This window comes from Palaemon carinicauda, chromosome 36 (genome assembly GCF_036898095.1).
Source record: "Palaemon carinicauda isolate YSFRI2023 chromosome 36, ASM3689809v2, whole genome shotgun sequence".
Taxonomy (NCBI): Eukaryota; Metazoa; Arthropoda; class Malacostraca; order Decapoda; family Palaemonidae; genus Palaemon; species Palaemon carinicauda.
The window spans coordinates 39,576,888-39,594,418 of record NC_090760.1 but is presented as its reverse complement, the minus strand read 5'-3'; the positions used below and the strand labels follow the sequence as shown (position 1 = coordinate 39,594,418).

Sequence of the window (17,531 nt, the reverse complement as noted above, 5' to 3'; positions counted from 1 at the left end):
AATATCTGGTGTGCCACAAGGTACGGTATTAGCTGCACTGCTGTTTGTTATTATGATCTCAGACATAGACTGTGATGTTGAAAACTCTGTAGTGAGAAGTTTCGCTGATGACACAAGAATAAGTAGAGAAATTACTTGTGATGAAGATAGGAACTCACTACAAAGAGATCTAAATAAAATATATGAATGGGCGGAGATAAATAGGATGGTATTTAACTCCGATAAATTCGAATCAATAAATTATGGACACAGAGAAGGAATGGTGTATGCATACAAGGGACCTAATAATGAGACAATCACAAACAAGGAAGCAATTAAAGACCTTGGTGTAATGTTAAATAGGAGTATGTTATGCAACGACGAAATAGCAACAATTTTGGCTTAATGTAAAGCAAAAATGGGAATGTTATTCAGTCACTTTAAAACAAGAAAAGCTGAACACATGATTATGCTTTACAAAACTTATGTACGTAGTACACTTGAGTACTGCAATGTGATATGGTACCCACACTACCAAAAGGATATTGCGCAAATAGAGAGTGTACAAAGGTCCTATACTGTTAGAGTAGAAGAAGTTAAGGACCTTGACTACTGGGAAAGACTGCAATTTTTAAAACTATAGTCTAGAAAGGAGAAGAGAACGCTACATGATAATACAAGCATGGAAGCAAATAGAAGGAATTACTGAAAACAGCATGGAGCTTAAAATATCAGAAAGAGCAAGCCGAGGTAGATTAATAGTGCCAAAAATTATTCCAGGTAAACTAAGAAAGGCGCACAGGACATTAATCCACTACGCACCAGCCTCGATAATGCAGCGACAATTTAATGTGCTGCCAGCTCATCTAAGAAACATATCAGGAGTGAGCGTAGATGTGTTTAAGAATAAGCTCGATAAATACCTAAGATGAATCCCAGACCATCCAAGACTGGAAGATGCAAAATACACCGGAAGATGCATTAGAAAATCTCTGGTGGATATACGAGGTGCCTCACACTGAGGGACCTGGGGGAACCCAAACAAAAAATAAGGCAATAAGGTAAGGCTCTCTCTCTCTCTCTCTCTCTCTCTCTCTCTCTCTCTCTCTCTCTGTCAAAGCCGATAGCTATGCTTGCAGTTAGCTGTTAAATTGGCAACATTGAATAGCAATTCCAACTGTATCTGAATATAGACTGTAAAAACCGCAAAGACATTTTACAAAATACAGAGGATTGTTACCAGACGCTTAGGTGGTTGTATGTATTTTGTAAAAAATGGAAATTATTCTCTCCTATTCATTACACACACGCACACACACACACACACACACACACTCTCTCTCTCTCTCTCTCTCTCTCTCTCTCTCTCTCTCTCTCTCTCTCTCTCTCTCTTGTGAGGTCAAAAGAATTGTCAGCTCAAAGGTGCATTTCAGATCTGGTCAACATGAAACGTTTATTCCAACACGATTTCGACGAATTTGCAAAGAGCATAAAGGGCAAACGCTTAGCTTAATTGGAAGAGCAGGATGATGTTAACAAATTAATAACGGAAACTGCCTAGGTCAGGAATGTCTAATCACAAACGGAGTCAATCAAGAAAATTATATAACTATCCAATGTTTTAAGAAGAGAAAATTATCATGTTGATAATAACGTTTAAAATGATAATGCCAATTATTGTAGATAATATGATATCAAAGTTGTTGTGTAATAATTCAAAGATTAAGATGAATGTCCCTGCTTTCAATTAACGGAAATATGTGCAGTAATCTTATAAATTTGAGATAGACCATTAAAAGTACAACCTAATAACCTCAAATAATCTCTTCCAGTTTCAAATTTATCTATTTATTTAATTTTTTTTCTTTGGTCAATCACTAACAAGTTACTTTCCGTTCTAAGAGAGGATATCTCGTCTCAATATGATTTAATGGAGCAGCTTTAGTCTGACGCATATTAGAAGCAAATTTAACTGTGAAATGATTTCCAAACAGGTTTATCGGATGGGAACCTTATGATATAACCACTGATCAAATTATTGAAATAGTGTAGGGCGATATTGTGAAATTTATCTGATTGACAAAGGGTTGGAAGACAAAAGAAGAGGAACCAATAAAAGAAGAATTCTGAAAAGTAGAGGGTTAGTCACTAACTGTAAATGAATTTGAAAGAAAAAGAAAAAAATTAAAGGTATAATAAAAGTGTGATAAAAATGCTCAGGAATTCGATATTTTTCGCAATAGGCACATACATATAACTGGGTGAAAACTATTATTTTCGTTGGTGGAAAATACGACTATTGAGGAAAAAACAGTTCATCAGTAGATGCGTTATTCTTTTTTTTTATTTACATGTATGTATTGATGTGTTTATATTGACAGTAATTTTGTGCTGAAAAAAAAATATTTTAAAAATGCATAAAGGGGTTTATAAGGCTGTTATGATTGTTCATAAAAGCTTAAATATATGAAGAAAATAAAGAACCAAAATTATATAGGACAATTAAAGGGGTTGAAAAGAAATATACCATAGATTCCTGTATCTTCAGTTATCGTCAGGGCGTCTGGAACATTTACCCTGTGATAGCCGAAGGATTAGTGAGGGAAAAGGTGGGTACTTGAAAACTAGAAAGAAAGATTATCTGTAATATCAAAACTTTAAGATAAGAATGAGTTTGGCAGTCGAAGAGGACACGGAATTGGATAGTGACAGAGAATTACAAATCTAAATACATATTTAACTCTATGAGATAAGAGTTAAGAGAGCGAATATATTTAATTGAGAAAATATGAGTGGATATTTGGGCAATCTCTTAGTCATTAAAGCCTGATGATAATCCCTCATCAATCAACGGATTACGGATCGATTATGAAATATTCATGTAACGTTAATAGAGCCTCATTATCTTGTGTTAATCGTATATTGATAAAAGTTAGTTTTAATATACAATTTTCATAACACAATCTTTCGTAAATACTTCGCCACCTTACGCTGATTACCTGTGGATTGTCTGGTATGTAAAAGGAGATTGGACCAAAAGTATGAGAAGACGTCTGCAAAATTTTCTCCGATAGTTTGAACTAAAAAAAAGTAGTTGACTGAAATGCACATATACTGAAGATTCTTACTGAATTAGTCTCGTTATTATTTCCTTCCAAAGCTCAAGTTTCATTACTGACAATAAAGACATAAAAGCGTAAAGGTCAGAGGCAAGGAACATGACAATATCCAAGAAACAGTTGGGAGTGGGTGGGTCGTTTCTTATCATTATTATTGATTTTTTAAGTAATAGATCTCAAAGAGTTGTTGATGATGGGCACCATAGTGAGTATAGGAATGTGATATCCGGTGTTCCACAGGGTAGTGTTCTTGGCCCATTACTTTTCATACTATATGCAAATGACATGTGGTTTAGCATAGAAAACAAACTTGTTGCATATGCAGATGATGCTACTCTCTTTGCATCAATTCCATCCCCTGAATGTAGATATGGGATTGGTGAGTCCCTTAATAGAGGTTTAGCTAGAATTAGTGCATGGTGCAAATTATGGGGTATGAAGTTGAATCCTAACAAAACTTAAAGTATGATTGTAAGTAGGTCAAGGACGGTGGCTCCTGAACATCCGGATCTCAGTATTGATAATGATTCTTTAAATTTGTATGACTCTTTTAAAATTTTAGGTGTATTTCTCGACGGTAAATTTACTTTTGAGAAACATATTAGGTCTGTGTCTTCTTCTATTGCACAAAAAATTGGCTAATTGAGAAAGTCTTATAAGATTTTCGGTGATCAATTTATTCTGAAGAAGTGTTTTAATTCTTTCATTCTACCTTCTTTTGAGTATTGTTCTCCTGTCTGGTGGTCAGCTGGTGATTCTCATCATAATTTGTTGGACAGAAACTTACGGTCTATTAAATTTCTTATTCCTGATCTAGATATTAATCTTTGGCACTGTCGTTCAATTAGTTCATTATGTATTTTGCATAAGATTTTTTTATAACTCTGACCATCCTTTACATTCAGATCTCCCTGGACAATTCTATCCTGTTCGTAATACTAGGCAGGCAGTTAATTCCAATAGCCAGGCCTTCTCCATCATGAGGGTCAATACTCCACAGTATTCTAGAAGTTTTATTCCAGCTGTTACCAAGTTGTGGAATGATCATCCTAATCGGGTAGTTGAATCAGTAGAACTTCAAAAGTTTAAAGTTGAAACAAATGTTTTCATGTTGACCAGGCTGACATGAGTCTTTTTATAGTTTATATATGACATTTCTGTTTTTGACGTTGTTAATAGTTTATATAGGACATATCTGGTTTTACGTTGTTACTGATTTCAGAATGAATTATTGTTAATTTATTCTCATCATTTCTTAATTTTCTTATTTCCTTTCCTCACTGAGCTATTTTTCCCTATTGGAACCCTTGGGCTATTAGTATCTTGTTTTAACAACTAGGGTTGTAGCCTGACTAATAATGATAATAATAATAATAATAATAATAATAAACGGATTTTGAGCGAAGCGAAAAATCTATTTTTGGGTGAGGTAGCCATGTCGTCCTGATGGAAGTTCCTATTAGGTAGCTTTCTAGGGTATATTTGACTATAGTGATATTCCCAGAGAATTTTACCTTAAGGTATCCAGAATTCTATCTCCTGGAGCGAATATCCTTAAATAATCTCACAGGGATATCGCATAATATCAGAGGACGTATTCTTGACACGTCACATAGCTATCTTCACCACGAACAGTATTAACGCTTCGAGGGGGTATAATGACAAGAATCTGAAACGAGAAGGAAAAGAGAGCCGCTCATAAGGCATCTCTCCTATTCCGTTTCCAGTGTGTATCTGATGAAGGCGGTAGCGACCTCTTTATTCCTTGTAGCGATATACGAGGTGTTACACATACTGTACTATAGGGAGGGGTCAACAGGCCCTTTTACAATAAAAGGAAGGGCGGGTCCATCAGGACGACATGGCTACCTCACCCAAAAATAGATTTTTCGCTTGGCTCCAAATCCGTTTTTGGGCTCAGGCCATGTCGTCCTGATGGAAGTTTACCAGAGCATTACTGTATCAGTGGATTCTCAATCAGTGCCGAAGTTTACCAGAGCATTACTGTATCTGTGGATTCTCAATCAGTGCGGTACTCTCAAGAAAGTATTTTCCTGGTCCGTCTAGACCTAGAGACCTATGATGTTACCGTCATACATCATTTCATCTAAGCATGAACTATGTTAGTGCTTCCTGATCCCCACAGTGAAGAGTCGTACTAGACTCTGGAAAAAGTCTCGAGGAGTACATAAAAATTTATGGATGACAAAATGACAAGCTTGTATAGTGGTCTCACCCTATACAATATAAAGCAAAGTTTGTATAAGAGTCACTAATGTCAGTATGAATTTGTGACACCTTCCCCAATGTGACTACTCTTATAAACTATTGGATAATGGATGTATCCGCAAAGGAACAAATTTTGCCTCTTTTGCCACCAACCCGTTAGGGTACCACGTCAACCCTTCCAAGGAAGGGTTAGAGTGAGTGGACTTTTGCTTGAATCAGGGAACAGTCTTGAAAGACATACCATGATAAATTATCCATATTTTAATCTTAATGCTCAGTACATTTCTAATAAAATGAGTGTGGTTCACTATGAACTAGTTTATTAAAATTTAATAAACGTACATATCAGATCAACATTTATAAAATTTATAAAATGTGAATGATATGCGTTGAAGCATAAAGAAAAACAGTCATCAGAAAATATTGTTTCATCTACTAGGAAACAGATTTGCCACTTCAATTGAATTATTAATAATAATGATATAGTCTGTATACTGTTTATATACACTAGCGTAAAAAACGCTTGGCACAAGTGTCCGTATTATGATATAGATTACCGACGTCAATGGAACAGTTCGTAAGGACACTTTCATGGCCCATCGCTATGCGTGTAGTAACAGACAGTGACTACACGCGCAGCCTCTTAATTAATCGTCACAAATTAATTACACTGTTCCTCGCAGACTTAAAACAGAAGGTTAAAGAATTCTACCTGCTGCTACCACAGATCTCATAAGTTGCTCCACTTGCTTCACATAGTGCATAAAGAACGCCTTGGATGACTACCAGCCGGTGTGCAAACAAGGATGTTCAAAGTCCATAAAATTAAAGAAATTTTATGGAGAAGGCAACTTTCCTTGGATCATGACTAACTGGTGTACTGTCTGGATCCGCTCTGCGAATAACACAGGTGAATTTCGCCCTTAGTTATAGATAACTTTGAACCCAGGGTTTCTCTTCTGAACAGCTGTCCTTCCATAAAGTCTGAAGTTCTATGAAGATAGACCTTTAGGCACTTCACTGGATATAGAGATGCATCTTCCTTTGGAGGGCAGATTCTCTAGGGACCCCACCTGTTGGTGGGTAGCTTGTTCCTGGTAAGAAACGTTGGTTTTGGAAATAGATTCAGTTCTCCCTCCAAGAACTGGACGTGGCCTTCCTCTCTAGAGAGAGCCACTATTTCACTAACTCTGGCCCCCAAAGCGAGTACAAACAGAAATATGACTTAAATTCAGAACCTTCTAAGCACATTCCTCATTGTTCATTATTTATACACAAGGAGGAATCATATCTAATGACCAAGCAAATGGTCTTTGGAAGCGCTGAAGGGCTAGTTTATTAAGAACGTCGTTAGAAAGGTCGACCTGTATGGCATATGATATCTGACTTGCCAAGGCAGGCTTGAACAATAGAATTGTGTTGGCTGCTAAACCTTGCTCATGAAGGTGAATGAAGAATGATAAATAGGAATCTGTCAGGATTTCTTTCGGTTTCTTCGCCTTGACAAAGGATAGCTATTTCTTCCCTGAAGCCTCATAATGTCTTCTGGTTTCCTCCAAAAGTCTAAACTGACTTTTAAACACCGAATCTTTTTCTCATCGTTAAGGAGAGAAAATCATGAGATGTAGGTTCCGTGTTTTCTGTGATGGAGCGAAGACAGTCGACTTTTGTACTCACTGAGACAGGGATGGATCCCGTAGCGGTACGAATTTTAGTCGTAGTTCCCATGCCAGAGGGAACCACACGCTATTTGGCCACTTGTGGGCCACTATTGGTGCTTTCCCTTTGAAGGATCTCAGCTTATCGAGGACCTTCAAAAGGAGGCTGTGCGGAGGGAACAGATAGATACTGGACCATCTGTTCCAGTCCAGGGACATAGCGTCCACCGCCTCCGCTAATGGATCTTCGTAAAGGGGCATGTAACGATCTATTTTCTTGTTGTCTTTCGTCGCAAGAGGTCTATCTGCAGCTCTGGGACTTGACTTGAGATGAACGAGAACGATCCTGCGTCAAGGGACCCTTCTGACTCTATAGGTGTAAACTTGGATAGAGCGTCCGCTGTCACATTATGGAACCCTTGAATGTGAACTGCTGACAGGTGCCATTTCTTCCTTTCTGCCAAATGGAATATGGCCAATATCACTTGGTTGATTTGAGGTTGTGGCGGGATGTTGCAATAACAAACCCCACACCCTTGAATCTTACTTACTGGCAATTGTCTCCTCAACACATACTTTCCCCTTATGTTATCATAAACTGGACTCTTAGACAAAAGGACAAACAAAACAAAACATACCCTTAATACTATATTTCCTAATACCACAATACTTAACATGGAACCATTCACAATCAAAATAATAATCACACTTACAACTAATCATAAACTTCACACTAAATATACAATAACCACCATTCAAATAATCAACAAAACCCCTAACAAAACTTAAATCAACCGCACACCAACATCCAAATAAATATGTGTTCATATATATTTTATAGACACCAACACTGTCGCCACACACAAGCCAACTGTCTTTTATGGCACAACACCACTATAGGAAACCCGAAGACTGTCTTAAATTTCCATAACGGCCTTAACTCCTCGGGGTCATGGGTGTCATCGTCGTCGATATCATCATCATCAACATCATCTTCATCATCATCATCATACGAAATCTTAATTCACAGGCCTAGGTCATCAACAGTTCAGCAATCCAATAAAACAGTCCAAACAAAATCGTAATACAGGCCAAGTCATCAACAATAAATCCACTTTCTGAAAAACTTTGGTCTCTCCAAAGGAGGAATCACGGCCTGTCAAAATAAAAAAGAAAACCACTTATGAACACTCCTAGCTAACTGAACTATCGCACTATAATCAAAGATAAATAATAAATTGTTCCTATCATTCACAATCACGACAAGCAAAGATAAACAAAACTCTACTTACTTAGAATATAAACCAATCACTTCCACGCTGGTAATAAAGAATTATAATAAAATAGTAAATCCAGCAATCACACACACAACCGCCTCTATCAGCAGTCAAATCAAAAAGCATTCGCTCTGAAACATTCACCACTGTCGTAACCTAACTAAAACCATAAACAAACAATCTCATTTAAACCAACAGTCTTTCTCACCACAAACAATCGATACACTAACTACTTTCGCTTGCTAACACAATCTCTCTCTCTCTCTCTCTCTCTCTCTCTCTCTCTCTCTCTCTCTCTCTCTCTCTCCCTCTCTCTCTCTCTCTCTCTCTCTGGATTTGGCAAAAGAAAAAAAGAAAAATAAAACAAAACTTAAACCTCCACATCCCTCCCCCCTTACTTTGCCAAATTCGTCTCATCCAAAACTTACAATATTTTTTCCATTACCCAGTCGCAGTCGGGAACGGGACCTCTACTCCGAGTAACTGGGCCCCCATATACTCTCTCATTCACTACTTCCATATCACAATCATTCGCTACATGAAATCTATTCCTATTTAAATCCCTATCATCTAATATATCATGTACAATGCCATCTACCTCGTTCTCATCTGGCTCTAAAATCTCACATATTTCTGTCAGCAATTCATCCATTTCATCAAAACTATTCTCAACTTTAATAAAAGATTCATTCATACTACTTATCATTCTCATATCTCTCACTCTTGCATTCGTCATACTTTCTTTTACATCATCTAAGGAAAAGCCACACACACTATAAGTATCATTCATACTTAACCATGATTCATTTATATTAACACATTTATCTTCCGTACATACTTGTACATTTAAACCCTTGTCATACTTTTTTCTATTCTCACTTTTACTTATGAAATTTTCCCTTTTTTCATCCTTACTTAAAACTTTCAAACGCCTCTTTTTCCTATATTCAACTTACACTAATTGTTTATTTTACAGCCCTAACTTCTCATGCATACTAGATTCATACTTGCTCATTTCTAACCAATTACTCATCCCATTCTCACAAACATTGATCCTATTCCTTCCACACACACAGGAGGACTCACCCAGCTGAACCCTCTTACACACTAGTTTCCCGAATATCCTGGCTGACTTAATCTCTTCTTCCTACATACTCTGGCTACATGCCCATCTGCACCACATTCAGAACATTTAGCACGCTGCTCTTTACACATCCTCGCATAATGCCCATTCTGACCACAATTACCACAAATCACATTCGTACGATTACTCCTACATCCACTTGCTATATGCCCAGTCAAACCACACCGATAACATTTTACCCCTTTCTCTTTCTTGCACTCGCTAATTCTATGCCCTACCTCACCACATACAAAACAAGCACCTAGAGCCCATCTACATTCATTCTTCTTATGTCCTACTTTCCCACATCTATAACACTTCTCTTCACGGATACAACTACCTGACCTACCTTGCGGCGTACTAGCACTCCTATCCCTCCAAACCTGATTCCCTTGCCTAAACCCTTCTTTTGTCCTTACAGGTATTCCCACATTACTCGCCCTAACACTCCTATCTACTACACTATCAGCTACCCTCATCGGTCCTCTCATAACAGCATCTCTAAAACTAACAAATTCTGGCAGACTTTCCTCCATTCCAGTTCTTACACTCACAGATTTACTTTCTTTCATACATCTATCCAACTCGTAATCCTCAACTATCTCTAAAATATCATCCCATGTCAATCTTTCTTTCGTCCACCTCATTTTTTCCTTCCGTTTCAAATCAACAAACTCAGCAACATTCTCGGGTACAGTAGCCAAAAACTTCTTCAGTAACTCCTTATTCTCATTTATACCTTCATCCCCATACTTCTTCCTAGCTAAAGTTTCCAACCTATATACATACATCGATATCGCTTCTGCATTCATCCGTGCTTCATCAAAATCATTCTTACGCTTATACCTAACACTCCCTTTCATACTTTTTACCTGCTCAATTATTCTCTTTTTCACACTTTCATAATCAACGTCACCTACACTCATTATCACTCCATACATCGTCAACAAATACCCAGTTAAATATTCTCCTAACTCCCTAGCCCAAACTCTTTTATTATCACCATACTTAATCTGACAATACCTCTCAAACTCCTTGAAAATTTCATATACATCCCTACTACTATGCTCATTGAACCTTTCACGCCGAGGTACCTCTCTCATAAACACAGTCTTACACACATCACGTTCATTCTCACTGCTATCATCACTGCTACCTTCCTTCTTGTTTCCTACTTCCTCGCTAGAATATAAGGAATCTAATTCCACAGTCATACTCCTATCCTTGATCATACTCTTCCTAGCCCTTTTCTTACTCGCCACTTTCACCCATTCACGATCCTCCTTGCTATCAGCCTGACACTTTTTCTTCTCTTTCTTCACATCACTTTTACCTTTCTTCTCATGATTCCTATCACATTTCTGTTCATCCTTACTATGCCTTATTCTCTTATCTACAATCTCACTATCACAATTACTATTACTATCACTATCACTTCCTTTCCCATTATCACTAACCTTAGCCTTCTCATCCACTATCAACCCATTACCCGAAACTGAGGACACTCCTCCGACTGCACCTTCACCCATTATAGTTTTCATCATCCCCTTGACTTGCCCCATCATAGCTTCCAATCGGTTCTCCATTCGTTCCTCATTCTCTCTCATCCTCATCTCAAAACATTCTTCCACTTTCTCTACAGTTCCCTTCAACTCCCTAAGCTCCTTCTGCATCGCCTCAATCTCCCAGTTCAACCTCTCATTCTCTACTAGCAACCTCTCCTCACGCTCCTTACTCAGCCGCAATTCCTCCTTCAAAACCCTTAATTGCTCCTCCATTTTTCATCAACCTTAATCCTAATTCCGTCCTTTGTCTAACAGTCCAGCTTCCTATCCCACCGTGGCAGTCCCTGTTCGGGCGCCAAAATAATGTGGCGGGATGTTGCAATAACAAACCCCACACCCTTGAATCTTACTGGCAATTGTCTCCTCAACACATACTTTCCCCTTACGTTATCATAAACTGGACTCTTAGACAAAAGGACAAACAAAACAAAACATACCCTTAATACTATATTTCCTAATACCACAATATTTAACATGGAACCATTCACAATCAAAATAATCACACTTACAACTAATCATGAACTTCACACTAAATATACAATAACCACCATTCAAATAATAAAAAAAAACCCTAACAAAACTTAAATCAACCGCACACCAACACCAAAATAAATATCTGTGTTCATATATATTTCATAGACACCAACACTGTCGCCACACACAAGCCAACTGTCTTTTATGGCACAACACCACTATATGAAACCCGAAGACTGTCTTAAATTTCCATAACGGCCTTAACTCCTCGGGGTCATGGGTGTCATCGTCGTCGATATCATCATCATCAACATCGTCATCATCATCATCATCATACGAAATCTTAATTCACAGGCCTAGGTCATCAACAGTTCAGCAATCCAATAAAACAGTCCAAACAAAATCGTAATACAGGCCAAGTCATCAACAATAAATCCACTTTCTGAAAAACTTTGGTCTCTCCAAAGGAGGAATCACGGCCTGCCAAAATAAAAAAGAAAACCACTTATGAACACTCCTAACTAACTGAACTATCGCACTATAATCAAAGTTAAATAATAAATTGTTCTTATCATTCACAATCACAAGCAAAGTTAAACAAAACTCTACTTACTTAGAATATAAACCAATCACTTCCACGCTGGTAATAAAGAATTATAATAAAATAGTAAATCCAGCAATCACACACACAACCGCCTCTATCAGCAGTCAAATCAAAAAGCATTCGCTCTGAAACATTCACCACTGTCGTACCCTAACTAAAACCATAAACAAACAATCTCATTTAAACCAACAGTCTTTCTCACCACAAACAATCGATACACTAACTACTTTCGCTCGCTAACACAATCTCTCTCTCTCTCTCTCTCTCTCTCTCTCTCTCTCTCTCTCTCTCTCTCTCTCTCTCTCTCTCTCTCTCTCTCTATGGATTTGGCAAAAGAAAGAAATAAAAATAAAACAAAAATTAATCCTCCACAAGGTGACCTCGACCCTTGTGGATTCAGGCATCTCACTACCACCTCGCTGTCTAGAACCGGTCTTATGTGGGTCAAGTGGCGAGGAGAAACTTTCTTCAGTGTCAGAAGTACTGCCATGGCTTCTAGAAAGTTGATGTAAAATGACTTGAAAAGATTGGATCAAGTTCCTTGGACTCTCATCTGATGAGAGTGGTCTCACCAGCCTTCTTTGAAGCGTCTGTGTGGATAGTTACTGACGGGGAAGGAGGTTAAAGAAGTATTGATTTCTTCAATTGCTTGGCATTGGACTACAGCTTGAGAAGCGTTCGCAGTCGAGTTTGTTAGCGGTCTTATTAGATCTCCTCGCGTGTTTGATGCATATTTTCTCCAGACTCCTGTTGCATCCTTAAGCTGTGCTCTTAGCACTGGATCTGTTATCGAAGCAAACTGTAGAGAGCCCAGCACTCTCTCCTGTTCACGTCTTGATATCCATTTGGATTTCAATAGTCTCTTGACAGATCCTGCTATTTCTTTCCTCTTCTTACTAGGAATGGAAAACTGATGTGACTCCAAATTCCAGTAGATTCCCAACCACTGAAATATTTGAGCTGGAGAAAGACGAGACTTTTTGATGTTGATCTTGAATCCCAGATGTTCCAGGAACTGGATCACCATCTTAGAAGCTTGCATGCATTCTGTCCTGGATGCTGCCTACACCAGCCAGTCGTCCAAGTAGGCTACTACTTGGATCCCCTTTAGGCGTAATTGGTGGACGGCTGCGTTCGCGAGCTTTGTGAAAATCCTTGAGGCTATGTTTAGCCCGAAAGGCATGGCTCTGAAGGCGTAAAGTTTTCTATGTAACTTGAAGTATAGGTAAGAGGAGAGGTGACGATTAATTGGAACGTGCCAATAAGCGTCAGACAAGTCTATAGAGACAGTATATGCCCTTCTGGGCAATAGGGTCCTTATGTGCTGAAGCGTGAGCATTCTGAACTTGTAGTTCACTATGAACTTGTTGAGTGGCGACAAGTCTAGAATAACTCTGAGTTTTTCTGAGTCCTTCTTTGGAACACAAAACAGCCTTCCTTTGAATTTTATGGACTTAACTTTCCGGATTACTCTTTTGTCTAAGAGTTCTCGGACATATTCCTCCAGAACGGGGGATGAGTGTTGGAAAAATTTAGGAAATTGAGGTGGAGAACTGCTCCAGCTCCAGCCTAGTCCATTTTTAATTAGGCTGTGGGTCCAGGGATCGAAGGTCCAGCGATCCCTAAATAGCTGTAGTCTCCCTCCTACTGGAAGTGTCTTACTTCTGCTATTGTGGACCTGAGGCCTTGCCTCCTTGACTGCGTCCTCCCCTGTATCCCCTTCCTCTTGAAGGGCGTCTAGAAGAACCTCTGGCGGTTCCTTTAGCTCTCGAACGAAAGGAAGAAGTCTGCCTTTCGAAGGCTGGGTTAAAAACTGGCAACTGTGTCGCCACTTGTTGAGGTACCAGCTGGTACGTGGTTGGAGGTTGTGCCACTATCTGAGGCACCACAGTCACAGGAAGTTGTTGTTGTTGCTGTCGGTATGGTTTAGCCGGCCGAGAGGATGGCCTAGGCCTTTTTGTCTTCCTCTTGGGTTGGGGACCCTCATCCGGAGAAGACTTTCTCTTGAGATCTAAGCCCCAAATTTTGAGAAGGTTCCTATTCTCTGTGGCGGCCTTGTCTACTACCTCTTTAACCACTTCATTGGGAGAGAGATCTTTACCCCAATTACAAGACGAGATCAGTTTCCTCGGTTCGTGCCTCACCGCAGCCGAGGCAAACACGAACTCTCTACAGGCTCTCCTAGCTTTAATAAAGCTATAGAGATCCTTCGTAACTGTGGCCAGATGGGTTTTGGCCACAACCATGAACATGTCCTGGATCTTGGGGTCACTTGCCATCGTTTCTAGTGTCGTTTGCAACGACATCGATGCCGCAAGTCTTTCCTTTGTCTCTTGCTCTCTATGCAAGAGAACCTCCGACAGTTTTGGAAGTGCCTCACCGAACTGGCGTTCAGCAATATCAGCTTCCAGCTTCCTGACTGAGAAGGTAAGGTGTACGTCCTTCCAGTCTTCTTGGTCCAAAGGCAAGGTCAGAGATAACGGCTTGCACTCCTCCAAGGAGGGGCATAGTTTCCCTGCCTCCACCGCCTTTAAGGCTTCCTTATATCCCTTTTCCAAGAAGGGAAAGGCTCTGGTAGGAGAGGCCACAAAGGAGGGAAGCTTCTTACTCAAGGCGGGCACCTTTGAGTTAGTGAAGCCCCTCTCTTTCATCGAGCTTGCTAGTAACGTTTGAGCTTTACTATGGTAAAAAAATATGATCTCCTTCGGCTCCGTCTCCTCCTTTGAGGCTGGCTCCTTCCTAAGACGGACGTAGCAGTCCGGATAAGAATCTTTGTTGGGCCAAAATTCCACTTCTTCCAGGGGAATTGCTCCCAACCTTTCTGAGATCACGATCTTCCCGGTTGTCATTGGCATGTGTTCGGCATACCTCCAAGGATTGTTATCCGAGCACAAAGGAAGATCCTTCCCGCTGAGCCGCTTCTGGGGCCCACGTGATGCTGCGAGTCTACGTATCTCCAGTTTCATTGCAGCTTCCTTCTCATCATTCTTCCGTTGAATTTGTTGGATCATCTAAACAATGGAAGAAAGAGTCCTTCCCAGTTCACCTGGGATACCAGACGATGTAGACGGATTAGGCTCTGGGTCTGGAACCGATGTGACCGACACTTCGTCGATTTCTTCCTCTTCTACTTGAGGAGCCTGGAACAGCTCCTCCTCCTGACCTTCTCCTAGAAGGTCCTTCTCAGTAGAATCCGACACCTCCGACATCCTATCGTCCAATAGGATGTCTTGAAGGGCGGCTGAGACCTCAGAATCTACCGGATTCTGGGCAATTGGTATCTCCACCTGAGGCTGGGGGATGATTTCATCAGCCGATGCTTTAGGGAAAAGGTAGGCCCTCATCTTCTCTTTTGGAAGGTAGGGACCTGAGGTGTTTTTCTGAAAACCCCTCACCCAGGATCATAACGTTTCCCTGGCAGCATCCCTTGACTCTGTTGACTTAGGGTCGTCAAAAGCCTCGGTAATCAGGTTAGAACAAACTGTACAAACCTGAGGGTCCCAATAGCGGAGATCACCTCTGGAGGCTGCGCATGATGTGTGCCTCCTGCAATATTGATGTCCACAGAAGTTCTTACTGCAGACATTACAGAACACATTCCTGCACTTCGGATGGTCCTCCTGTAAAGAGAAGAAAAATCCATGAGTATCAAGTGAAGGCTTTCACTTATATTGAGACATTTAGCTTTTATAGAAAAGCTATAAAAGAAAGAAGGAAAGACACATACTTACTGTACATTTCCTGTCCAGTTAATTGCTGAAACCTCCCGAGATATTAAAACTATGGTTAATTCCATTCTAGACTACCTTATGTAATTCCCTAAACGGAAATTTAAGGTGTAATTCACACCTTGAGATAAAGTTTTAATATACGGGATAGAAAGAATACAGAAAGAACTTACTTTCTATATATTGTACGGTCTCAACAAGAGGCTGTACAAGATAACATTAAGTATGATGAAGAACTGTAGTGTTATCACAACCTCTGTACAGCAGTTTCTGCTAATGCAGTGTGTACTACACTACGAATACAGCAACTACTGTACATCACATGCTGTTGTGCCGGGTAGCACGCGCCGGTACGTGCCTGCATGCGCCTACACGTGCCGGCCGGCATCTACCCCTGTATAGTTCAAAGATATACTATCTTTAATTAATAGGCGGCAGCCCACTGATTCGCGACTGTGTGCCGGCCAGCAATCATTGCCAGCCAACGGCTGAAAACACTAATACCCAGCTGCCGGCCGCTTAATCATAGTGGCCAGCAGATTCGGGCTGTGTTTCCACTGCCGGCAGGCAAAGGTAATAAAACCCATGCCCGCCGACAGTAGCCAAGAACCAGAGAACCTCCACCTGCCCGGCTGTCGGCTGTTAAGCCGGCAGCCGGGTTAGGGGTGCAACACAATAGTCAGAGAAACAGTATGGATGTAAGGTTACAAGGCGGCATTGCCATACGACCTTCCATCCAGAAAGAGTGAACTCATGGAAGGGGAGAATGTAGCATTCAGGCCTCCAAAGAATCCATAGCTTTCCGGGCTTTACCGGCAGACATGGAAGTGAGACCAAGGGAGGTCTGGGGTTCACTCTGCAAAGAATAAAGGGTCTCTGCCGGCCGACACGTAGTGCCAGCCGGCAGAGAGCTGAGCCTGTCCTCCATCCTAACCTATACTAGGTACGGAAGTAGGACTTCGGCCAAAAGAAAATAAAAGAAAGAGAGGTGGGGAAGGGATAAGGGTCCTATAGACTTCGTTCTAGCAGGAGACACACTCAGCCGTTAGGGAAGCTCCTCCTAACCAAGAGTTGTCTATTAGGGAGGAAGACTGGCAATACTTGCTATCCTCCTCCCAACCAGAACAAAGTTAGGTGAAGTTATTTCACCGGGCAACAGAGAAAACTCATTCTCCAACCCGAAAAAAACAACACAGGACAGTCTGCTAGGCCACTAGAGGAAGGAATCATCTCTTAGAGAATCCTTCCAACATATACTAGGGAAGCAAAGCTTCCTGTGTCCGCCCCTAACCTAGCAAAGGAGACTCATTCTCTATGCTAGGAAGAAGCAGACCACAGACTAGAAACTCTGATGTTCTGCCCTAACCCAAGAAACTAGACACTCTGGTTATCAGGTCAGGACAGACATATCCTAGAATAGTTATACCTGAATTATTATACAGATAGAACCACTAGGATAAAGCCGAAGGCTTACAGAGGGAGTGAGGGATTGAACTTAGCCTCCGGAGGAGAAAACAACAATTGGTGATGTGCGAAAGTATACTACTGTACCTAGAAATACTAGACTAGGTAAGATGAAAATCAACTACCTAAATCACCGAAACTCTCTCGTATACAATCTTGGAAAAAACATTCAACAATATCTTACATGTATAAAATATTTGCCTGTAGCTTCAATAATATAACACTCGGAAAAACTTATATCATACATGAAAGTACTAGTGCCAGACTTCTAGGCTACGAAGCCTCGCGAAGGGCAAGATCGGTACCTCGAC

The 17,531-nt window shown here is 40.3% G+C and overlaps 1 protein-coding gene across 1 annotated transcript; it reads right to left on the bottom strand.

Annotated features, from left to right (window-relative positions):
- Positions 1-7,740: 7,740 nt before the first annotated feature.
- LOC137628411 (uncharacterized) lies at positions 7,741-10,599 on the bottom strand. Its single transcript, XM_068359566.1, has 2 exons — positions 9,570-10,599; positions 7,741-7,760 (listed from the first exon to the last, which is right to left on the bottom strand). Exons 1-2 carry the CDS (start codon positions 10,597-10,599, stop codon positions 7,741-7,743), a joined length of 1,050 nt encoding a protein of 349 aa, XP_068215667.1.
- Between the last annotated feature and the right edge of the window lie 6,932 nt (positions 10,600-17,531).

Excerpts from the sequence above, each read along its gene's own strand:
- LOC137628411 (XM_068359566.1), bottom strand. The coding sequence starts at position 10,599 with ATGACTGTGGAATTAGATTCCTTATATTCTAGCGAGGAAGTAGGAAAC. Across the intron at positions 7,761-9,569 it reads AGGGGTAAAATGTTATCGGT|GGGTTTTGTTGATTATTTGA; the intron begins GTGGTTTGACTG and ends AAGTTTTGTTAG.